At 35.7% G+C, this 26,949-nt stretch overlaps 2 protein-coding genes across 7 annotated transcripts in view; one reads left to right on the top strand and one right to left on the bottom strand.

The window, feature by feature from the left end:
• Window positions 1–26,949, bottom strand: part of katnip (katanin interacting protein) — a 1,410,884-nt gene that overhangs the window by 1,313,370 nt on the left and 70,565 nt on the right. The window lies entirely within an intron of this gene.
• Window positions 544–25,989, top strand: fam234a (family with sequence similarity 234 member A). Of its 6 annotated transcripts, none has more exons than XM_087310136.1 (15): window positions 544–620; window positions 5,238–5,508; window positions 5,610–5,717; window positions 8,908–9,090; window positions 10,962–11,107; window positions 11,210–11,342; window positions 12,111–12,243; window positions 14,394–14,534; window positions 14,621–14,702; window positions 16,779–16,919; window positions 17,581–17,674; window positions 19,386–19,885; window positions 19,956–22,259; window positions 23,189–24,392; window positions 25,774–25,989. In XM_087310136.1, the coding sequence occupies exons 2-12, from the start codon at window positions 5,259–5,261 to the stop codon at window positions 19,613–19,615; spliced, it is 1,641 nt and encodes a 546-aa protein (XP_087166262.1). In that variant the 5' UTR covers window positions 544–620; window positions 5,238–5,258; the 3' UTR covers window positions 19,616–19,885; window positions 19,956–22,259; window positions 23,189–24,392; window positions 25,774–25,989. The 6 variants fall into 6 exon arrangements, with proteins under 6 accessions (XP_087166262.1, XP_087166261.1, XP_087166260.1 ...); XM_087310135.1 differs by having other exon boundaries at window positions 19,956–22,713; window positions 23,160–24,392; XM_087310134.1 differs by having other exon boundaries at window positions 19,956–22,768; window positions 23,216–24,392.

The following is a 26,949-nucleotide window of genomic DNA, read 5'->3' as shown; positions in this document are numbered from 1 at the left end:
ATATGGACCAGGAATGAATATACATTTGTATAAACTTAAGTTGTGACTAAACAAATAATTAAATAATGTTTTATTTGTCCCGTTACAACTGTTAATAATAATAATTAAAAAATTCTATTCTTCTACTTAAAGAAGCGCTCACTGTTTTGTTTATTATTAGTGAAATTGCGTATTTAACTATTATTATTGTTTTGATGTTATAAAACAATAAATGTATTATATTTAAAAGACAAAAATAACATATTATTGTATGACAGTGTAATGTACAAACTTAGTAAGATTTGCCAGAATGGTAAATAATTCCACATCACATACTGAGATATTCATTCATTCATTCATTCATTCATTCATTCATTCATTCATTCATTCATTCATTCATTCATTTTCTTTTCGGCTTAGTCCCTTTATCATTCTGGGGTCGCTTCACTGCCAAATTATCCAGCATATTTTTTACGCAGCGGATGCCCTTCCAGCTGCGAGCCATCCCTGGGAAACGGAGATCATCATTTTAGACTATATTAAGAAAACACAATCGCGTTTTGTCCAGGTCGAGTTGCCGTTCGCGGAAGTCTCGTTTCCATTACTGTGAAGAGGAGAAGGATCTGTCTGTCATTCACCAGGTTTGTTTTGATCCGACAAAAGTGTGTTTTTCTAAAATCGTCGCCATTTAATGTAATACATCAGTGTCAAAATGTAAAACCGGCTAATCACAGATAATATTTAAGCTTGAAGACACTGTAAACTTTCAACCTAAAACTAAACATAATCGTGATTTTCGTCTCCCTCTGATTTTAAAACTGTATCTGTTGTTTAGTTCTTGGATGTAAAAAGAGTTTTTATCTCTTAAGTAAGCTTTACTCGGTTAATGTTATTCAATGCAACAGGCTTGCGATGTGAGTTATGTTCTAAAATAAACATTACACACACATAAACAATGTATTATTGTTTTATTTCAGTTCAGTGACAGCTTCTGACACAGTCTCCATATTGTTTATCACAACACTTAGAGTAATCCGTCTTATTTTTTAACTGACTGTGAACAGTTTTGTATATTGATAGTCATTGTATGGAATAAATGTAATGGCAGAGGTATTTGAAATTAAAAGTTTGTTGTTGGAGGGTAAATATGAAGTATTGAATTTTAGTATGAAAATGTATGTGAAATAGTTTTTAAATAAAATGTATTTATTTTTTGTTAATATTACCCTTCACAAAAGACTTGAATTACTAGCTGATGGACAATTGTATAGATGGCTATATAATTGTATATGATGACATGAGACACCTATACCACAACTCTGTCATTGTAAATCTTAAAAAAATGTAATAATAATAATTAATATATATATATATATATATATATATATATATATATATATATATATATATATATATATATATATATATAATATACAATAATATATATAGCTTAAATAGCTAGGTTAAATTTCAAGACTAAAATAGCTGAATTGCAGTATTTTATAACGAATTTAAATACTGTACTTCTGTTTAAAAAATACAGTAATTAAATATTTTCAAATACAAACTAAATCACAATAAAGTAGTTAAATGCATTGTTTTTTCAGTAAGTGCTGGAATTAGCAAAGAATAACTTTCTGAAATAATTTTTTTAGGAGAAAGTCTGAATTTATGAACGTAAAGCCAACTTTTTAGATTTTATATATTTAAAAAGCATAAAATTATATTGTTTTTTTTTTTTGGTGTGTATTTATAATAATAATAATAATAGTTCCTTATATTTATATTGCGCTATTCTAGACACTCAAAGCGCTTTACACCGTGGGGGAATCTCCTCATCCACCACTACAATACATGCTTATTAATAAATTTGTTTATATAGACGTGTGTGTGTGTGTGTGTGTGTGTGTGTGTGTGTGTGTGTGTGTGTGTGTGTTTGTGCAATAAATACACTGCAAAAATACCCATAAATGAGCAGTTTTCCATATTTTGCGATTCATGTTTTTATTTTTCCCTGTTTAATTCTGCTCTTGAATGGCATTATGAGATCTTGATCTTTCCTCCAACAACTATTAACCTTGAAAAGCTTGAAAAGGTGACTTTTATGAACATTTTTAATAGTTTAAAGTATTATATTGTCTGGGTAGTTGTTGTAATTACGACACAAAAACCTTATAATTAATGCCAGCACATTTTTTGCTATTTTACAGACTTATTTCTCTATATATTATATTTCTATACATTATATTATTACATTAGACTACTAAAATGTCAGTAAAAGTCACTTTGTTAAACTGTAAAGTTGAATTTTCAACATTAAAAGTCGACAGAGCAGAAATCAACATCCCATCATGCAATTCACAACCCTAAATAAACACTTGTGCATCACAAAATACAGAGCCTGTTAATTAACAGCTATCTTTACAGTGTATAGCAGTTTCCAGAGAGAGCTGTATTTGGCCGCGGGCTCTTCTTGTTCTACCGCTGCATGACTGAAGTTTTTTGTTGCTGTGTTTTTGTTTGGAAGATTAACAACAGCTCGCAGAACACTCTGGATGAGAAAAGAAGCAGGTTTTATTGTGTGTGTCTGTGTTTAGATTGATGCATACTGTAATGTTCTGATGGTTATCAATCAGGGCTGCTGTTGCTGAACGTGCAGGGTTGATTTCAGGTAGGAGGAGGAGGAGGGATCTGGGAAGAATTAGTTACCCTTCCTTTATTTACTTGAGTATGGCAGTGAAGTTTACCTTTTGAATATACTTGTTAAGGTGCTTTACATACTCAGATTGATATCTCAAATGCCATTTTGGAGGATCTGTGATCTAAATCTGCCTTTAGAAACAGTGATTAAATAAAAACTATATCAGGATTAAGTACACTGTAAAAATATCTGTTCATTAACTGTTTTTTGTATTTCGTGATTCACAAGAGTTTATTTGCGGTTGTGAATTGCATTATGAGATGTTGATCTCTGCTCTGTCGACTTTTGATGTTTAGCAAAGTGACTTCTATTGACATTTTCGAAGTTTGAAATATTATTATTTCTTATACATTATATTATCTAGAGAAATAATAACAGAAAATGTACCGTCAGTTTATTACAAAGTGTTTGTAGCGTGATATACAGCACCAACTCAGACAATATAGCACTGCAAACTAATAAACATGTTCAGAATATCACTTTTTCAAACTTTTCAAGGTTTAAAGTTGTAGGAAGAAAGATCAAGATCCCATAATGCAATTCAAAAGCAGAAATCAATGAGGAAAAATTAGAAAAAAGAATCACAAAATATGTAAAACTGTTTATTTATGAGACAAAAAGAGTGCAAAAAGATTTCAATTGAGTACTCAATATTTAGTTTTAGCTCAGCGTCTGAGGAAGAAGAGTTGCATTAAGCAGGAGTTTTAAATTACATGATCATGATGTTGTTGTAGTACATTACATTTTAAATTATATGTTTGTTGTTTTGGGATTTATTAGTAAGCAAGTAGAAATATTTAGCTAAATTTTCTAAAGAAACCCAAAATACAAATTAACCTGATTAATCTGGTAAAGCTCAACAAATTACTTAAATGTCTGAATTTGTTTTGCTACTTTCTTTTCAATGACTGAAAAGTAAAAGAAAAAAAAAGAATTGGAGAGCTTGTAATGCAATGGAAAACATATTTTATAATAGTAAAACAGGACTATATTTGGAATATAAAAAGTGTGATTATAATGGAAGTCAATGGGGCAAAAACAGCCCCCAACATAACGAAAGGGTAGTCAATTTACACAGACTGTATAGAGTTTGTAAAAAATCTATGGGCAAAAGAGCTTTTATGTTTAAGGGTCCAACAGATTGGAATAACTTACCTGCAAACATTCGATCCACCACATCATTTCAGGTCCTTAAGCAGACTTTGTAGTCATATTTTACTTTGGATTGTACCTGTTTTTCCTGAGGATGTTATTAGTTATTTGGTGACAGATTTACTGATCTGTATATAGTTTTTCTATGTATATATACGTATGTGTGTAAGTATACTACTCCACCCCCCCCTCCTCCCATCTTCTTTTAATTTTTTTTATTTTACTTTATTTTGATTTACTTATTTTATTCATTTATTTAATTTTTTTTTATGTTATGTCATGTTTTTTGCATGTTGTGTACATTATGTTTTGTCTTCTTGTGTTGTTGTTATTATGTGACTGATTAATTGTGGGACCCCCTTGAAAATGAGATGGTACATCTCAAGGGGTTTATCCCAATGAATAAATATAAAATATTAAAAATGTATAATTATTTATTTATAAAAATTTGATGCATTTTTTTCCAAAATAAGAGTCTAAATAAGATTTACCACCAGAAATCATCCCATTTGCTGAAACACAGTAAAAGTTGTGGCCAATTTAAGACTCAAAATCAGCCCAGAGTGGATGAAAACATCCCCAAAAGCATAGTAAAAATCGTATTTAAGGTATGCAAAGTTTAACTTTAAATATTTAGTCAGTGTGTGTGATGTAAGTTTAGATGACTAGAAAAGTTAATTTGATTCAACTAAAAAATTAAGTCAGCAAACTTTTTAAAAGTGTACTTTGATGACTGAGAGATTAACAAATAAGTGTTTATCGATAGCACTGCATCATATTGATTAAAAAGAAATGTAAAAATGATATATCTACAATCTGGTTAATTTTGAAATATTTTATTAGAAATATATTTGTTTATGTTATCTTTCAGATTTAGATTTCACAGCAACAAACACAAGAACCATAAGTTGAAGCTAGACAGTTTTACAATTATAATTCATTTAATCATTTTCTTTTGGCTTAGTCTCTTATTATAATAATAATAATAATAATAATAATAATAATGATAATAATAATAACACATTTTATTTATAAAGCACTTTACACTTTAGTAAAATCTCAGAGATCTTCAAAAGAAACATGATAAAATTAAGCAAAGAAAATCAATTTTACTTGAAACAACAAGTGTCACAGCATAATTGTCCATGTTATATTTAATTACACTATCTTTATAAAAAACCCTATAAATATTTCAAAGCAAAAGACAAGATCCTTAGCTTAAGATTGACATTTTTACAATTATACTCATAGTTATAATAAGTTTTTATTTATAAAGCGCTTTACATTTTAAGTTAAATCTCAAAGTGCTGCGAAAGAAACATGATCAAATTAAGCAAAACGAAAGCAAGTTATAATCATGAATGTTGAGTATGATGTGCTTATGTGTCACCTGTGTGTGCTGCAGTGGTGTGGAGACTCTTCTGAGATGACAGACGAATCAGGGCGTGGCGGGGAGGCGGAGCCACTAAAGGACGGAGAGGCAGAAGGGGGCGTGACTAAGGAGAAGAGCTGCGCAGGAAAGCTGGGTCTGTCTCATCTGACCGGCTGGAGAACAGCGGCGTTCCTGCTCTCCATCTTCCTGTGTCTGGCAGTCATCTTCGCCTTTTCATTCATCCTCCCCTGCCCCGTACGGCCTCAATATGTGTCCACATGGAACCGCACAGTACCTGACGCAGGTGACTGATGTGAAAAACACAGCAGTACAGCGCTCATACGGTTGAAGTCAGAATTATTAGCAACTTTCATCCATTCCTTACTGAATGTTTCTCTTATTTAGCCACGTTTGATTTCCTGGCTGTTGAGGATGCCAATGAAGACAAGGTGTTAGATGTGTTCTTCATCTACAGAGATGCTGATGCCAGCCGTAACACATGTTTGATTGCAGGTAAACCTAGAAACACACAAACACACACACACACACACACACACACACACACACACACACACACACACACACACACACACACACACACACACACACACACACACTCACACTCACACTCAATCCAGCTTGTTGACTGAAAACAGACACATCTACTAAATAATGATATTAATTAAAGGGATAGGTCACTCCAAAATGAAAACTACCTCATCATTTATGCTCTCTCATGTGTATTCTTTCTTCTGTTGAACACAGAAGAAGATATTTAGAAGAATACAGGTTGCACAGGTTGACCGCGCCCATAAATTCCATAGTGGGTTTTTTCTTCTATGGAAGTCAATGTCCACCAACATTTTTCAAAATATCTTCTTTTGTGTTTGACAGAAAAAAAAAAGATTCACAAACAGGTCAGCGTCGATGAATAGATCACATAAAAAACAAGTAATCTTAACAAACTATACATCAATCTAAATCTACAACCCTCTAAATGTGTGTAAGGACTAAACATTAGAACACACTTGGGGTGCATTCACACCTGCCCTATTTAGTTCGATTAAATCGCACTAGAGTTCGTTTCCCCTTTTGGTGCGGTTGGTTTGGGCAGGTGTGAATGCAGCAATCGTTCTCGAGTGCGCACCAAAAGCGGACCAAATAAGCGTACCGAGACCTGCTTGAAGAGGTGGTCTCGGTACGCTTTCAAACGAACCCTGGAGCGGTTCGTTTGTGATGAGAATATGATCCGTACTAAAACAGGTCCAATTGCAAAAAGTACTGCGCGTTTTGGACTAATCCAGTTGCCGTAGGCTGATGTACTGTGCATTATGGGATGTGGAGGAAAAATATTTGTTGACAGCGCTTTACCAACAGAGAGAGAGAGAGAGAGAAAACATTACCTGATGGATCGTTGGTAATATTTCCGCAAGATGAGCATGTCGCAGTTTAGCTAAATTAATTCACGCCTCCTCCTGAAGTGACGAGTGATGCATTAAAACATTGTTTTCCAGCCTCGGCCGCGCTTCATTCTCGAAATGTATAGTTTGTCTAAAGCAGGGATACAATCAGCCAGCGCAGTCGTCCCTCCAGAGCAGTGGTCACCAAACTTGTTCCTGGAGGGCCGGTGTCCTACAGATTTTAGCTCCAACCCTAATCATACACACCTGAACAAGCTAATCAAGGTCTTACGAGGTATACTTGAAACACCCAGACAGGTGTGTTGAGGCAAGATGGAGCTAAACCCTGCATGGACACCGGCCCTCCAGGACCAGGATTGGTGATCCCTGCTCCAGAGCACAGGTGTCAAACTCAGTTCCAAAAGGGCCGCAGCTCTGCACAGTTTAGTTCCAACGCTAATTAAACACACCTGATCAAACTAATTGAGTCCTTCAGGCTTGTTTGAAACCTACAGGTAAGTGTGTTGGAGCAGGGTTGGAACTAAACTGTGCAGGGCTTCGGCCCTCCAGGAATTGAGTTTGACACCTCTGCTCCAGAGTAAAAGCGACATTTTGTGTCTGCCGGTTTTGTTTACCTGCGGGAGTTCATTGGCATTTTCCTGCACGTGAATTCTGACCAATCAGTAAGCAGTTTAGGACCTATGTTCAACAACATCTGGCCAATGAGAGATGTGGATTTTGTCAGATGACTGCATTTTGGTTTGTTTTAACTGGTTTGGACTAAAGCCAGCAGTGTGGTGTAGAGATGCGCGGATGGGCTATTATTTCATCCGCAACCGCATCACAAAACTCATCATCCGTCCGCCATCCATCCGCACTAACATTTTTGACCAATTTTTAAAACCGCACCCGCCCGCCATCTGCTGACTGAGCTCTTTATTTGAATGGCTTATTCCTTTTTATTATTAAATGAATGTTTCTTTATTGATTATTAGAAAATAGAGAATGACTTTAATTTCATGCAGTTAATCCAAACGTGCAAGTCAAATCCAGCATTAACTGACGCTTTGAAGTGATACAATACGAGGACGTGTTTTTTCACTTGATTCGATTCCTCGGTCCTTGAGTTTTTTTTTTGCGTCCTTCCCTCGCATCCTATAGGGGTGGAAAGACGAGGAAAGAAAGCAAGGGAAGGAAACGAGGATACACAAATAAGAAATGAGAAGCACCCTATAAAGCTCTCAGAATATCAGCAGTGAACTCCGTCTTCAATCGGTGCACAGGGACAAAAATAAATAAATAAATAGCCTAAATGAAACGCACTGTACTGTACAATTTTTTTTTTATTATAGTAGCCTAATAGAAAACGCATTTTGACACATCATTTCAACATTCAGACGAGAGCGCCTGGCCTCAATGTGCCCTGCTGCACTGAAGGAGCGCTCGCTCGCAGCACTTGTTGCTGGAATGCATAGAATTCTCTTGGCAAGGTGATGTAGACGTGGGAATGACTGCCTTGTTTCTCCCAAAAGGAAAGTAGATTTTCCTCTGCTGATCCGTCTATTCTTAATTTTGTAGAGGAAGACTTCTGTACTTCATCCAGAATTAGTGTATCCAATTCCTCCTCTCATTCTTTGAAGTCAGTCCTAGGCTTTTTCGTTGGTGCGCCAGCTATGTGTACAAAAACAGTACAACCGCCCGCCACCCGCCCGAATTTAATTAAAATATTATTTTTCGTCACGTCATCCGCCCGATCCGCGGTTTATCCGTGGATTCCGCGGCTGTAACTGCCATCCGCGCATCTCTAGTGTGGTGTGAAAACAACCCAAAGTTGGCAGAAAATGCAACAATGTATCATTTATTGCCCTTGGTCTGGACCAAATGAAGCGAACTACAGATGTGAAAACACCCTTAGTAGAAGTGGAGTACATACATTTATCATCATAATATCAAGACACATACACATTCATGGTTAATTTTGAAAGATAAGGGCCCATCGATCAACATCCCATAGGGCACATTTAGTCCAATGACACAACAGTGTTGCTTTATGGATGGTTTTATCATTTGTTTACATCAGTTTCTTCCGGAGACCTATGTTTACATGGTTTACAATGTTACTTGCACGCCTTCATAGTGAAAAGCAACATGACTTTATAGCTTAAGGTGTTGGAAACAAAATGAGATGTTTATAATTAAGCCAGGAGTTCACGACTCTTAACTCTTAATAGGAGACTCAAGGCTGTCTAGTATATATATCTAGGCTGTGTGTTATGCTGCTTGAACTGATGTTTTGTTTTTAGATTTATCAGTTCCGTGTCTGGTGTTAACGGCTGTTGACGGTACGAATGGAAAATCACTCTGGAAACGAGCTTTATCTGCTGAGTTTGACTGGGTGGAGTGCGGCGTGAAGGGACTCGGACACAAAGGGAGCGGATGCCTGGTTGCTCATGCAGACAATCTCACGGCAGTCGACAAAAAGACTGGTACAGGATTTAAATACACACTTATGTGGACATATATGAATATAAACACTCCACACTGTTGTGGTCTTTAATATTTGCATAATATTAAAGAACACAACAGACATATGCCGATGATTATTAACTCAATATAATGTGGTAAAGAACATGTACAATTTTGATATCGTGGGCACTTTAAAACATAGTGAATTCAGTGCTTTTCTTTGATTTATTTTTTGGCTTGTTTCTAATCCAAATATCTAAACAATCTTAAATCAAGAAACATTTTCTAGACAAGCAAAAGATATTGTCTTGTTTTAAGAAATAATATGTTAAAATTAAGTGAGTTTTTTCCTTAAAACAAGCAAAATGATCTTTGACATGAAATAATTTTGATTGTTTTAAGGAAAAACTCTCTGAGTTTAGATATTTGGATTAGAAACATGACAAAAATATAAGTAAGAAAAGCATTTCAGTGTAGTTATTTATTATTTTAAACTTTTTTGAGTGCTTTTTTAGAATAATCACATGTATTTGCAGTGGTGTTTACAACAAAGCCAAATGCTTGGAAATGGTTGGCTTAATAGATCAAATGTGGCCTGCTGTTTGCTGAAATATGAGTTTAAAATTCTGTGGCTATTTATAAGGTTTTATACTCATGGTGGGCAAAGATTGCATCCAAAACAAAAGTTTGTTTTGACATACTATACAGGTATGTTTGTGTATTATATATTTATTTATTATGTTTATGTAGTACATCCTAAAATATCCAAAGATTTTTGAATAGATGTGTATATGTGTATATATAATTAATAACACACGTGTTATAGCTAAATATAAATAAGCATTTTATTAAATATATGCCTGCATGTGTGTATTTATAGATGCATAATAACTATTCACAAGCAAACTTTTATTTTGGATGTGATTCCTCTATTTTAAACATTAACACAGCAGTAAGGCCCTAATAGTTTACATCAGTAAATTTGTAGTTAATGTCTAATAATAATGCATTATAATCATAGCTGTAATCTGATCAGAAGTCCGGTAAATGCAGATAATTAGACTAATAATGAACTAACTATATTTGTTATTATACTTGTTAAAGTAACCTTTACTGCAACTTGCATGTCTTGTTAGGTATTATATGTAGTATTGAGTCAAATAATTAAATAACATTTTGAGTTATTAATCCTTGTGTGCTGTTGGGGATGTTTTTCATCTGATTTTGAGTCTTAATTTGGCCACAACTTTCTCTGTTTCAGCAAATGGAATGATTTTTGGTGACAAATCTTATTATGACACATATTTTGGGATGAAAAATCAACACTCTGGGCAAAATTGACTCCTCTTTTGTTATGCTGGAAGCTGTATGTGCCCCATTGACTTCAATTATCATGACATTTTTTGATTGCAAAGCCTTGACAGCATATATATATATATATATATATATATATATATATATATATATATATATATTCATTCATTCATTTTCTTGTCGGCTTAGTCCCTTTATTAATTTGGGGTCGCCACAGCGGAATGAACCGCCAACTTATCCAGCAAGTTTTTATGCAGCGGATGCCCTTCCAGCCGCAACCCATCTCTGGGAATATGATCAGTAGTAAAAATGACTAATTTCACCTCTTCCCAACCAGCAACAATCAAGATATAATTACAATGGAAGTCAATGGGGCAAAAACAGCCCCCAACATAACCAAAGGGGAGTCTAGGGCTTTTTGTTTGAGAGTCTAGTTTGATGAGTACACAACAGTTAAACTACTTCCAGATAAATAATTAAAGTTATTTTAATTTTATAATCACTTAAATTTACTTACCCAGCACTGAATATAACGCGACAGTATTTCATCCAAATGTTCCCGTTGCCTCTCCATTAGGTCAGATCATGTGGCAGCATTCGCGTTCGACTTTGATGCATGGAAATCTCCCGCTGATCAGCGTCCCGGACCTCAACTCTGATGGAAAAGAAGACTTTGCTGTGCTTTCATACAATCCTGATGCTCTTTCATTCACTACAACACCCGTACGACACACACACACACACACACACACACACACACACACACAATACCAACCTAAAGCTCACTAACGCTGAAGATTCACTGTGATCTCCTCCCTCCTTTAGACTGAACTGGTGTTTTTCTCTGGGAAATCTGGTGATCAGCTCGGCTCCAGGGTCAATGTTGACGTGAACGGTGTATTCGCTCACCTGCACTTCAAGACGGCCAGCGGCGCTTCATATCTGCTGTTACTCACAGGTGTGTTGCGGATTTAAAGGGGAGCTATCATGGAAAAATCACTTCTATGAGGGGGTTAAACACAGTTGTTTGTCAGCAGTGTGTGAAAATAAGCAGCCTCTAATGCTTAAAATAATTAATTCTATTTTATTATTATCAGACTTGATAAAAACAGTCTGCGGAAAGATTTTGATTGACATTCTCCCTTTGTACATGTCATCAGAGGGGGAAAGCCCCGCCCACTAGTGACCATCTCTCGCTCATTAGCATAGACAGCAGCCCTGAGTGAGAAGCAGCCGTCTGGCTTTAGAGTGGAGCTGCTGAAGATAATGTCAGCGACTGAGAGGATTATAAATGTGGAATTTTAGATGAAACGCAAATGAACAGTGACATTTGTTTTGAATCTGCCGCTATGCTGACACACAGGCGTTTGTAGCTCCGCCCTCTTTTGAAAAGAGCACAATCTCATTTGCATTTAAAGCGAAAACAGCACAATTAGCGTTTAGAAGATATAACCATTCAAAGGGAATATGTTATGCATTTATTTCTGCTGTTGAACATAGAACAAGATACTTAGAAGAATGCTGGGGAAAAGAAGCAGCCACTGGCATCCATAGTAGGAGCAGAAAATACTGTGGAATTAATGGCTGTTTTCTCCAACATTCTTCCTTTGTGTTTAACAGAAGAAAGAAACTGACAGACAGGTTTGGATCATGTGAATGATATATAAATGATGATAATTATTAAGTTTTTGTGAACTTTACCTTTAATATCTCTCTGAATTCATAGACTCTGGGCTTTATGCGGTCAGTCTGGGACGTCTGGCAGCTCTGGCTAAGCCTGGTTTCGAGTCTGCACTGAAGAAAGAGAAAAGCTGGGAGGAACTGTCAGACATTCACACTGGATTCATCTCACTCTATCAGTAATACCATTGATGGCAAACCTCATGCACTTTATGTTCAACTATCATCATTATATAATCAGCAGTGTTCGTACGGGTGCAGGACGTAATTAAAAATGCCTTTTAATCTAGCGCTTTCAAGGTTTGAAAGCATTTACTTATGGATAGAAATTGCTTGAAAATGTCGTTGTTTTGCTTCCATAATAATTTGTGTTATTGAATAGGTAATAATTATTAACTTGTTAAATAAAATGTAGTGCTGGCAAAGATTATTTACATCCAAAATGTCAGAATTATTAGCCCCCCTGTTTATTTTTATAACTTGCCTATTTACCCTAACCTGCCGAGTTAACCTAATTAACCTAGTTAAACCTTTAAATGCCACTTTGGGCCTGATAGGAGTGTCTTGAACAATATCTAGTCAAATTTTATTTACTGTCATCATGACAAAGATAAAATAAATCAGTTATTAGAGATGAGTTATTAAAACTATTTTGATTAGAAATGTGCTGAAAAAAATTATCTATGTCAAACATAAATTGTGGAAATATTTAAAAAAAGAAGAAATGCATGTATTTAATAAAATGTTTATATTTAAATAGTAAATTTATTATATAATATTAATATATCTAAAATATATTAATAAGATAATATATCATAATTTCATTTTATTAAAATATATTAATCTAAATTTCTGTATGTATGTGTGTGTGTATATATATATATAATTATTATTATTATTATTATTATATATTTTTTAAATATTTTTTTATATACAACAGTTCTGTCTGGTTCTCAAATCTGATTGGCTGATAGCCGTGATATATTTAAGTAATATCAGCACCCGTACAGCCTCTTTACCCTTTGTGTATTATTCCGCCCACATACAGCCAGCAAAAGCAGACATTACAGGTCTAGAGTTTAAAAGATGCACGCTCAGCTGTTTAACTGTCAGCTTATGATTTGAATACAAGGCGGAAGAAAGTAGTTCCTCATACAGAAGGGTTTTTGAGACTCTCCATGTTTGATTTTGTTTTTATATACACAATTATGCCGTCAAACTGTTGTATAAACTGCCAACGCACGCCTCCCACCAGTGCCGATATACAGCCATATCGCACTGCTACTCATGTGATATTGCTCGTATATATGTATAAATATATATATATATATATATATATATATATATATATATATATATATATATATATATATATATATATATATATATATATATATATATATATATATATATATATATATATATGAGCAATATCACATGAGTAGCAGTGCGATATGGCTGTATATCGGCACTGGTGGGAGGCGTGCGTTGGCTATATATATATATATATATATATATATATATATATATATATATATATATATATATATATATATATATATATATATATATATATATTAACAATTGTTTATTTTGGATGTGATTAATCATGATTACTTTTTGCCCAGCACTAATAAAGTTTAATATATATAAATCCTTTTGCATAAAATGGAAACTCTACACCCTTTTAAATGAAAGTAAATACAAATTTAAGATTTACATTTAAGAGTAAATTACATTTAAGACAGTAAATGAGAGTAAATTAACGTTGGGCTAAGGGCAAACATGCCAAATTTTATTGTTATACTATACCAAAATGTCCTTTTTATTCAATGCTAAAATATAATATACTTATAGAATATAACAAATATCATGTGGTGTAATGTAGAGCTGGGCTGATAACTGATATTATATTGAATCGCAATGTAATTGATGTCAATAATAATGATAAGCTCTGCCTATTTTTTACTTTATATTGCTCTACGAGCCAATCACACTGCAGAAATGTGCAACAATGGGAATCTAAAAGTGTGTTGATGTTAGAGATGTACTGAATTTTCAGCCACCGCAAATGTTATGTCATCTAATGGACGCTCTAATTTTTGTGGATTCAGTCATTGTTGGGTTACTCTTACATCTGGAAGCATTAACAACTCACATCAAAATAAATATCATTATCGTTCAATATGGAAAACAATGATGGAGATTGCGTTTTCACCATATTGCCCAGCCCTAGTGTAATGTGATTAAGTATGTACATGAATGCAAATATGTAAGTTGCATACATGCAGCTTAAATTGTTGAAGTCTGACCCTGTATCCTCTGCTAGGTCTGGTTTTCTGAAGCGTGTGTTGGCTGTTCAGGGCAGTAATCCTCCATCACTGCTCATCCAGACGGACTCCAGTGTTTCACTGCTGCAAACCGACAAGCTGAAGACCGCCTGGACCACCAACACCAGCACTCTGCTCAGGTACAAGAAACAATCCAGAACACACACTCAGAACACAGGGAGATGTTGATGTGCTGATGCTGATGCTGATGTCAATGTTTTTCTAGTGAGCCGACGTTTGGACAGTTTGACAAAGATGGGATCCCAGACATAATGATAGAGGAGGACGCTGGCAATCAAACCAAAAGAGTGAGTGTATAAACTGCTTTAACTGATAGTGATAATTCATAACACAGTAAAATATATATTAGCGTCGGGCAAAGATGGTCAATCCCTACCGAAATAAAAGGTTTGTTTTGACATTATATATGGGTTTATATTTATTATGTTTACATAAATACACATGCATGCTTATACTACCTGACAAAAGTCTTGTCGTTGCTCTCGGTTGTAAGAGCAGCAAATAATAACTTCACTTCTAGTTGATCATTTGGAAAAGTGTCAGAAGGTGGATTTCTCTGATGAATCATCTGTTGATCTGCATCCCAATCATCACTAATACTGCAGAAGACCTACTGGAACCCACATAGAGCCAAGAATCTCTCAGAAATCAGTCAAGTTTGGTGAGGGGAAACATCATGGTTTGGGGTTAGATTCAGTATGGGGGCGTGCAAGAGATCTGCAACATCAACAGCCTGAGGTATCAAGACATTTGTGCTGCTCATTACATTACAAACCACAGGAGAGGGCAGATTCTCCAGCAGGATAGCGCTCCTCATGCTTCAGCCTCCACATCAAAGCTCCTGAAAGCAAAGAAGGTCAAGCTGCTCCAGGATTGGCCAGCCCAGTCACCAGACATGAACATTATTGTGCATGTCCTGGGTAAGATGAAGGAGGAGGCGTTAAAGATGAACAAAGAGTCTTGATGAACTCTGGGAGTCCTGCAGGAACGCTTTCTTCTTCATTCCAGATGACTTTATTAATCAGTGATTTGAGTCATGTCAGAGATGTATGGATGCAGTCCTCCAAGCTCATGATGGAGTCAGACACAATATTCATTCTGTCTCCACTGCAGCAGGACTTTATATTCTATACTGGACATTATTTCTGTTCAGTGATGAGACTTTAGTCTAAGCAGAGTCAGAGCTTACTGTCCTAATCAAATCATTAATAATCAAGCCATGATCAGATTTTATTGTGCTCAAATAAGCAAAATCTAGAGGCCTTATTATAAAGTTATTATTTGTTATTTCTAAACTTGGATAGGTGACAAGACTTTTTTTTTAGGTAATGTATATTTCATATTGAACATATGTTTATAAAAGAAATCATATAGAAATTTAAACATCTTTGCAAAATAAAAGTTGTTTTTTTATGTATGTATGTATACATGTATCATTAAGTATATATATATATATTTATATATATATATATATATATATATATATATATATATATATATATATATATATATATATATATATATATATATATATATATTAGACACGTATGTTATGTCAAAAAAAATTTTTTTTGATGCGATCAATCTTTACCCCAGCATTAATAGCTCTAATAAACAAAAGTCTTTAAATCCTTACAAGAAATATTTGTTGATCATCAAATCATCTCATTAAAGTATCCTGTGACACTGGAGTAAACAATACTGAAAATTCAGCTTTAAATCTCAAATAAAAAGGAACAAATGACTATTTAAAATAACAGAAAACTGATATTTTAAATCATGTAATCATGATATTACTAATGTCTTTTAAAATGAAATAAATGCATTTATGGGAGCAAATCTTTGACTGGGCAAGATTACTCGCTCTCCTGTGAGATCATGTTTCAAATATTTCCCAAGTGCTGTTTAAAAGGAATAGTTTTATAACTGATTTCTTTTCTCTTTGCCATGATGACAGCGCATACTATTAGACTAGATACTCTTCAAGACACTAGTATTCAGCTTAAAGTGACTTTTTTTAAAGGCTTAACTAGGTTTATTAGAGTAAAGTTAGGGTAATTAGGCAAGTCATTGTATAATGATTGTTTGTTCTGACTATCCAACATAAATATAGCTTAAAGGGATTAATAATATTGACCTTAAAATGGCTTTAAAACAATTGAAAACTGCTTTTATTCAAGCCAAAATAAAACTATTAAGACTTTCTCCAGAAGAAAAAATATTATCAGACATACTGTGAACAATTCCTGAATCTGTTAAACTTCATTTGGCAAATATTAAAAAAAGAAAATAAATTGTACAGGAAAGTGAATAATTTTGTCTGTAGCCATAAGACTGCTGACTGCTGTGTGTGTGTGTTTTAGGTGATGGTGCTCAGTGGACACTCTGGGGTCGTCCTGTGGGAAGTCAGTCTGTTGTTCTGGCCTCCGAGTCCTCGGCCAGCTTCTGTCCTCACACTCAACACATACTCAGTGTTCATGCTCTGGGGACAGACTAACCAGACCGTAAGAACACACACACACACACACACACACACACACACACACACACACACTCACTTGAACAAACATAAACAAACATGCACACAAACAAACAAACACACACACACACACACACACACACACACACACACACACTCACTTGAACAAACACAAACAAACATGTGCACACACACATACATACACACACACACACACACACACTCACTTGAACAAACATAAACAAACAAACACACACACACACACAAACACACACACACACACTCTCTTGAACAAACATAAACAAACACGCACACAAACACACACACTCACTTGAACAAACACAAACAAACATGCATAGCAACACAAAAAAAAACATGCAAACACAAATAAACACACAAGCACATAAACACACACACGCAAACAAATTCACGTGCACATAAACGAACAATTACACATAAACAAACACACGCATACAAACACACATGTACATAAATACACACACAAACATGCACATAAACAAATACACATGCACAAACACATGCAAATACACACAAAAGAGCAAACACACACACACAGACACACAAATAAATGCACATGTGCACAAACACACACAAGCCACATATGCACACACAAACACAGCTGCTGAAATAAAACAGTAATGTGTGTGTTTGTTGTTGATTTGCAGAGTCAGATGCAGTCGTCATTCCTGCTTCATCCTCGATATTCAAAACTGCTGCTTGAAAGGAGGAAATCCTCACAGAATATCGTCTCTTTTAAGGGTATCTACTACTTTCAGCTTCGCTAAGACATTTAAAACCGTGTGTGTGTGTGACACCTGACCACATAAACACTCATCAAACATCAAAATATTTAAAATTTAGTTGAACTTTAGTAGTTTGTATTTTTGTTGTTGCATTAACTGGTTTAAATATTAATTCATTGTCTTTCTATAAGTGACCAAACTCTTATTTAATGGATATTTAGTTTAGCTCTTGTGTATTGTTCAAATTGACTCCCCTTTGGTTATGTTGGGGGCTGTTTTTGTCCCATTGACTTCCATTATAATCACATTTTTTGATTGCAAAGTCTTGACAGCGTATAATCATGCACTCTTGATTGTTGCTGGTTTTACCTGTCGGAAAGAGGTACAATTAGCCATTTTTACTGTCGATCATCAGTTGGCAGCATTAACCCTTTAGATAGGCCTGTGCAAAATCATTTCTGCACACACTATACTCCATATAAAGGCTAGAAACTAAGCTTTTTTTTGCACTGCAGCTGATAATCAACAGTAATTCACCTCTTTCCAACAGGTGAAACCAGCAACAGTAAAGAGTGCATGATTAAATGCTGTCAAGGCTGTGCAATCAAGAAATGTCATTATGATGGAAGTCAATGGGGCAAAAACAGCCCCCAACATAACGAAAAGGAAGTCAATTTGCCCAGAGCGTATTGAGTTTTAAAAAATGTCAATGCTTTTTTCCAAAATATGTGTTAAAATAAGATTTGTTACTAAACATCATCCCATTTGCGGAAACGCAAAGAAAGTTCTGGCCAAATTAAGCCTTTAAATCACCCTAGAGTGGATGAAAACATCCCTAACAGCCAGGCCCGGATTGGCTAATCAGGAGAACCGGGAGAATTCCCGGTGGGCCGGTCTGTTTTTTGGCTGCGAGTGCCAGTGTCCCTAGCTGCTCGCACTCTCAGCAGTCACACTTTTTTCATTTATTTGTTTATTTTACCATAGCCTCACTCTTTTTATTCATTATTTTGCCGCAGCTCCGCTCTTTTTATTTATTTTCTGCACCCCAAACAGTGGCACCTTAGTGAATATTAATGAATATTACACCTGCTCAATGAAAATCAGATGATTCACTACATTAATAAATCTGACATAACTTGATCAAAAATGTAAAAAGGGGAGAAAAATAGTAGGGTAAAAAAAGTATGGACATCAATAGCAGCAGAAAACATTGCAGTGCTTAACAGCGTTAAGCGTTATTTTCAGTGTTAAGACATTAAATACTGTTTGGGTTACTTATGTAGGTGTTCATATTTTTTGTGTGTGTGACGACCGTTACAAAGGACTGGACATCTATAAAGAATTAATGTTCTCATATTTATGAAAAACATTTGAAGTTCTAAAGCAGCTGTGTCCTTGAAAAAGACGCGTTAGTGTCATTAGAAACTGAATTGGAATTGACGTTATTTTAATGTAGTCAGTTGTCGAATGAGGTGGGCCGGTCTAAGGCTTGAAACTCCAGAGCTAAAAAGGAGTCCCACTCCGGCCCTGCTAACAGCACACAAGGGCTAAATGCACCAACAATTATCATCTATATTCACTGAGAAATGGACACAAATATTCATTTTCAATACGGGATGTACTCACTTAAGCTGAGCACTGTAGATGCCATAGCAAATCTGAATTAGTTCAGTGCTTTATTTTGGTTATTAAATCTAATCACCTTAATGTCTCTGCGATGTTTTTAGCGACGCTGTTGGAGCGAGGTCGACATGCTTCTTACCTCGTCCTGACAGGACCAGACGGACGGCGACACACAGACGACAGTGAGCCGGTGATTCTGACCAAGAGGAAGATCAAGAAAGACGTGGAGGAGAGTGAAGTTTATGGAGTAACAGCGGATGAACTGATCTCTCAGGATGCAGAGGACTCCGTGAGGGAAGCGTTTCACAGGCTGCGCTTCAGTGAAATACAGTGATAAACACACACACACACACACACACACACAGAGATTAAACGTTAGTTCACACAAAGAAATGAAAATTCTGTTATTAATTACTCATGTTTCAAACTCCCTCTGTTTGTCTTCAAACCACAAATTGAGATTTTTTTTATCAAGTCCGAGAGCTCCCTCATCCTCCATTCACATGAACAGTCCAGACTAGATCAAATTTGCAAAAAAATAACGAAAAACCATCCTCAAAATTCTCCATGTGCCTTCAGTGGTTCACTCCGAAGAATTGGTCAAGCTACAAGAATACTCTAGAGCACACATAAAATAAAAATGATGACTTTATGCAACAGTTTCTCCTCCTCAGTGTCAGTATATTGCGCATGTTTGTGTATACCGTCTTGGATATCTGCACCCTGAGACTTATGTCAAAACACAAATTAAGATATTTTAGATATTATCCTCTATAGACCGCAATATTCCTGACCAAATTTCCAGAAAAATACCAATAAACGTCCTCAAAATTGTCCATGTGCCTTTAGTGGTACAGTTGGAGTAATATCTCAAGCCACAAGAATACTTCTGTGTGCACAAAAAAAAAACTTGACGACTTTATGCAACAGTTTCTCCTCCTCAGTGTCAGTATATTGCGCATGTTCATGTATACCCTTTTGGATATCAGCATTTAGAGACTTTCATTCGTCTTTAAAACACATGTTAAGATATTTCAGATTAAATCTGAGAGATCCTTCACCCTCCATTTACATCAACAGTCCCGACTTGTTCTTGAAAAATAACGAAAAACATCCTCAAAATTCTTCATGTGCCTTCGGTGGTTCAGTCGGAGTAATATCTCAAGCTACAAGAATACTCTAGTGCGCACATAAAATAAAAATGACGACTTTATGCAACAGTTTCTCCTCCTCAGTGTCAGTATATTGCGCATATTCGTGTACACCGTCTTGGATATCTGCAGCCTGAGACTTTCGTTTGTCTTTGAAACACAAATTGAGATTATTTTCATTAAATTCGAGAGCTCCCTCATCCTCCACTTACATCAACATTCGATGACTCGATCAAATTTCCAGAAAAACACCAAAAAATATCCTCAAAATTGTCCATGTGCCTTCAGTCGGAATATTATATCAAGCTATGAGAATACTCTAGTGCGCACATAAAATAAAAATGACGACTTTATGCAACAGTTTATCTCCTCAGTGTCAGAATATTGCGCATATGTGTATATTCTCTTGGATGTCTGCACCCAGAGACTTTAGTTTTTCTTTGAAACACAATTTGAGATCATTTTGATCAAATTCGAGAGCTCCCTCATCCTCCACTTACATTCAATGACTCGATTAAATTTCCAGAAAACTACCAAAAAACATCCTCAAAATTGTCCATGTGCCTTCCGTGGTTCAGTCGGAATAATATCTCAAGCTTCGAGAATACTTTTGTGCACATAAAATAAAAATGACGACTTTATGCAACAGTTTCTCCTCCTCAGTGTCAGTATATTGTGCACGGTCATGTATACCCTCTTAGCTATGCATGCTCAGTGACGCTTTTCGGCTTTAAAACACTAAGATATTTCAGATTTAATTCGAGAGCTCCCTCATCCTCCATTTACATCAACAGTCCTGATTGATCAACTTTCCAGAAAATTACCAAACACCCTCAAAACTGTCCATGTGCCTTCAGTGGGTTAGTCGAAATAACATCTCAAGCTGCGAGAACTTTTGTGCACATAAAATAAACATGATGCATTAATGCAACGGTCTCTCCTCCTCAATGTCAGTATATTGCGCATGTTGAGTCCGGATTATTGCTGTTTATAGAGGTCTCATATTTCATCTATAATGTCTTGATTTGTGTTTCCAAGATGAATGAAGCTCTTAGAAAATGAGAGAGAGTCATTAATAACAGAATTTTCCACTAACACTTTAATATTCAACAAAAGGCCAGACAACTGTGTGGCTAAAACTTTTTGCTTAGCTCTTTCAAACCAAACCAAAGCTCTTTAATATTATATCAGTTTTTTTCTGTTCTGGTCTTGGTTAAAGCTGCACTACAGAATGAAACCCAAGATACTATCTGAGTCAAATCATCAGAGTTGTGCTATCTGTACTACACATTTAAAGGGACAGTGCACCCAGTAATGAAGATTTCCTCATCATTACTCATCCTGAAGTGGTTCTTATGTTTATTGTTGAATACTTATGCAAACTCATGTATATTGTTCTTCTGTTGAACACAAATGAAGATATTTCGAAGAATGGCTCAAAAAAAGGCAGCCATTGACATTATATTATAGAAAATACTATTAAAGTCAATGGCGTTTTTTTTCCTCCAAACATTCTTCAAAATATCTTCTTTTGTGTCCCTCAGAAGAAACAAGTGGAGGATGAGTAAACACTGACAGAATTGTCACTTTTGGGTGGACTAACACTTTAATATTCAACTCCAATATTCAACACAAAGGGCAGAAAACTGTGGCTTTGTTTAAAACGTTTTAGTCTCGCTCTTTCAAACCAAACCAAAGCTCTTATTTTAATATTATATCAGTTATTCTGATCTAGTCCTGGTTAAAGCTGCACTACAGAATGAAACCCGTCACTTTTCAGTCGCATCATTAGAGTTTTGCGATCCCTACTACAACTTTAAAGTGACAGTGCTCCCAAAAATGAAGATTTCCTCCTCATTACTCGCCCTCAAGCGCTTATTATGTACTTATGTATATTGTTGAAAGCCTCTGTATATTACTCTTCTGTTAAACACAAAACAAGTTATTTTAAAGAATGTTTAGAAAAAGGCAGCCATTGATATTAATAGCAGGAACAGAAAAATACTATTGAAGTCAATGGCTGATTTCCCCCCAACATTCTTCAAAATATCTTCTTTTGTGTTCCTCAGAGGAAACAAGTGGAGGATGAGTAAACACTGACAGAATTTTCCCTTCTGAGTGAACTAACACTTTAATATTTAACACAAAGGCCTGAAAACTGTGGCTTTGTGTAAAACCTCGCTCTTTCAAACCAAACCAAAGCTCTTCTTTTATATAATATCAGTTTTTCTGATCTAGTCTTGGTTAAATCTGCACTACAGAATGAAACCCAAGACACAGAGTCAAATCATCCACATTTAAAGAAACAGTGCACCCAAAATTAAAATTACCCTCATGTGGTACTAAACTCATGTATATTGTTTCTTCTGTTGAACACAAAAGAAGATATTTCGAAGAATGTTTGGGGAAAAAAGCAGCCATTGACATTAATAACAGGAAAAAAAAAACCAAAAAAAAAACAATTGCTGTTATTTCCCTCCAACATTCTTCAAAATATCTTCTTTTGTGTCCCTCAAAAGAAACAAGTGGAGGATGAGTAAACACTGACAGAATTTTCACTTCTGAGTGAACTAACACTTTAATATTCAACACAAAGGTCTGAAAACTGTGGCTTTGTGTAAAACCTCGCTCTTTCAAACCAAACCAAAGCTCTTCTTTTATATAATATCAGTTATTCTGATCTAGTCTTGGTTAAATCTGCACTACAGAATGAAACCCAAGACACAGAGTCAAATCATCCACATTTAAAGGGACAGTGCACCCAAAATTGAAATTAACCTCAGGTGGTACTAAACTCATGTATATTGTTCTTCTGTTGAACACAAAGGAAGATATTTCGAAGAATGTTTGGGGGAAAAAAGCAGCCATTGACATTAATAACAGGAACAAAAGAAAACAATAGCTGTTATTTCCCTTCAACATTCTTCAAAATATCTTATTTTGTGTTCCTCAGAAGAAACAAGTGGAGGATGAGTAAACACTGACAGAATATTTAGTTTTGGGTTGAGCTATCTCTTCAAATTTAAGTATGTTTATTGATATAATCCTTTGGGTCATGCTGCATTACTTTGACAATCATAAACTTCTGTGAATCAGATTTAACACATATAAATAAGTCTATTAATATTATATTTATCAGGGGATTTCATGTAAAGGTGAATCTCATACAATCCAAAGAGTCTAGCTGGAAAGTCGCTTACATGTCATCAACAAACGAGCCTTATTTTCTTATTGTGGTGTGAAATATGACATGAGATTTGAGTTTAAAGCTGTTTTTATTGTTCTGCATATCTAGTTTTTGTAATTGAAGGGCCAGTTCACCTACAAAAGAATTAAACATGTCATCGTTTACTCACAAAAATAACTCAAATAGGTTTAATAATCTGTCGAACACAACAGAAGTTATTTATTTAAACACTAGTAGCTGGCACCCATTGACTTCCATAGTAATTTCTTCCTACTATGAAAGTCAATTGATGCCAGCAACCAGCATTCTTCAATATATCTTCTTTTGCGTTCAACAGATGAAATACACTCCTATATGTTTAAAATCCCATGCTGGAGAGTAAATGATGAGGCAGTGTTCATTTTTGGGTGTACTGTCCCTTTAAGAGTGATGCTTTGAGGAACACTATAATGGAGTGTGTATTGCGTTTTACACACTCAACACAACACTGTTGGAAAGAGAAGTGCTGAATGGATTTATTTTTTGTATTTGCAGTGCTGCATCACTCCTGCATCACAGGGGTTTGTTTGATTGTTTGTTTGTTTGTTAGCATGGAGAGTGTGTGTGTCTGATTGATTAATGGTTTCCTGCATCTGTCTTAATGAAGTGTGTGTGTTGTGTTGTGCTGTTTCATGCTGCTGAGATGCTCCGCTGACCTGTTTACTATATTCTCTGGACATCACACACTGCTGTACATCTGAGTGCCTTAAAATGACTTCAAAATCACTACTGATGCTGTTATTATGAGCAACACAGACACACAAATACACACACACACACATACGGACAGACGTACAGACACACAGAGATATACACACACACACACACACACACGTCTATACAAACACAAATGCACACAGAAACCCATATACTGTACATTCTCACACACACACACACACACACACACACACACACACACACACACACACACACACACACACACACACAAATACAGACACACATAGATACACAAAGTGACATAGACACACAGAAGCGCGCCCACACAGACAAGCACAGATACACACAGACACACGCATAGAGAGATACACAGAGACACGCACAAATACATACACACACTGTTACAAAGATACACATACACATATTGACCTACACACAAATACACGCAGAGAGACAGGGCAATACACACACACAAATACAAAGATACACACAAAGTGACACATACACAGAGACGCACACATAGAAATGCACAGAAGCGCACAAACCCGCACATATATATACACACACAGATACACACGCACACAGAGACACAGACAAACAAATACATACACACACACACAGTGACACACATACACAGAGAGTGTGTGACACACACACACACACAGAAGTGCACAAACCCGCACATATATACACACAGATACACAAATACATACACATACACACACACACACACACACACAAAGTGACACACATACACACTCACAGTGACATACACACACAGAAGCGCAAAAAAGCACACATGTATACACACAGATACACAAATACATACACACAAAGTGACACACATACACACTCACAGTGACATACACACACACACACACAAGTGCACAAACCCGCACATATATACACACAGATACACAAATACACACACACACACAAAGTGACACACATACACACTCACAGTGACATACACACACAGAAGCGCAAAAAAACACACATATATACACACAGATACACAAATACATACACACAAAGTGACACACATACACACTTACAGTGACATACACACACAGAAGCGCAAAAACCCACACATATATACACACAGATACACAAATACATACACACAAAGTGACACACATACACACTCACAGTGACATACACACACACACACAAGTGCACAAACCCGCACATATATACACACAGATACACAAATACATACACACACACACACAAAGTGACACACATACACACTCACAGTGACATACACACACAGAAGCGCACAAACCCGCACATATATACACACAGATACACAAATACACACACACACAGAGACATACACATAGATGCACAGATACACACACACACACACACACACACACACACACACACACACACACACACATACATACATGCATGCACGCACAGGTCTGTCTGCAGTGTTGTGGGCATTTTACTGATCGAGCAGATTCTTACCTTTAGTTTACAGTGGTGAAATCTGCTCACAGCACTGTGCGCTATACACCGCTGGAGTCTCCACTAAACCCGCACGATGCTCTGTTTGCAATTCATCATGTGTTTATTTTCTTGTGTGTAAACCTGTAGATCAGGTGTGAGGATGTTCTTTTGATCGCAATAAACTGAGTGTGTTATACAGCGCTGCTTCTGTTTGATTATTTAGTGCAGGACGGTCATGTTTAAGGCACAGTTTGCGCCATTGATCCGGGTGGAGCTCATGAATATTTATTAGGTCTACTAATTATTCATGAGCAAATCTTTCGCTAGTATGTTTTCCCTTTTCAGAGAGACTTTCATTAATTTCTTCTTATAATAAGAAGTCATATGAATCACCATATACCATTACACATATTAAAATAGTATCAACAATGTTTAATAATGCTAAATGCTATGCTGAAGACATGCTAAATGCTGTCCATAATGATACTTTGAGAATTTTTATTATATTTTATTATTTTGAGTTTTAATTATAAAAGTTTGCGAAAATGTAGTTTTTTTTTTTAAGATTTGGACCTCGAGTCTAATCATGTTTGAATGAATAATAATAAAATAAATAATAAAACAAATAAATATGGATGAAAATGGTTGTGAATTAATATGTAATTTATTTTGTCATTTGATAATTATTAAATAAAAAGTAACTCGCAAAGCTGACGTGTACACAAAAAGCATGCTTTGCGTGTCACGTGACGTACAGTACAATATATGCCACGCGCTCTAGTGTCAGTGCGCGCGCCTGGCGTCAGTCAAATTCCGGTCACTGCACATGAGGTTTACGGCGGGACACACAATCAGATCTACAGTGTTTTGTGCGCCTTTAGTTGTTTTTAAGAAACAAAAAGTATTGAAAACCCTAATCAAAACGTTCTGGTGTCTGTTTATCAGCGCCTGGGAAGATTAGCGACACGTTTAATTTAATCTGATTAACGTAAGCGTCAGTCTGTTAAACGCATCTCGAAGAGAAACACGAGCATCGCGCGTTTTAATGGAGATGGCAAAAGTACAAACATACTTTCTTTACTCACCTAGAAGTATAGACCGGCCACTTTATTAGGTACACCTTACTAGTACCAGGTTGGACCCCTTTTGCCTTTAGAA

Source organism: Danio rerio, chromosome 24 (genome assembly GCF_052040795.2).
Source record: "Danio rerio strain M-AB ecotype USA chromosome 24, GRCz13ab, whole genome shotgun sequence".
NCBI classification, from domain to species: domain Eukaryota; kingdom Metazoa; phylum Chordata; class Actinopteri; order Cypriniformes; family Danionidae; genus Danio; species Danio rerio.
The sequence above is the reverse complement of the archived record's forward strand: the minus strand, read 5'-3'. Positions and strand labels throughout refer to the sequence as shown.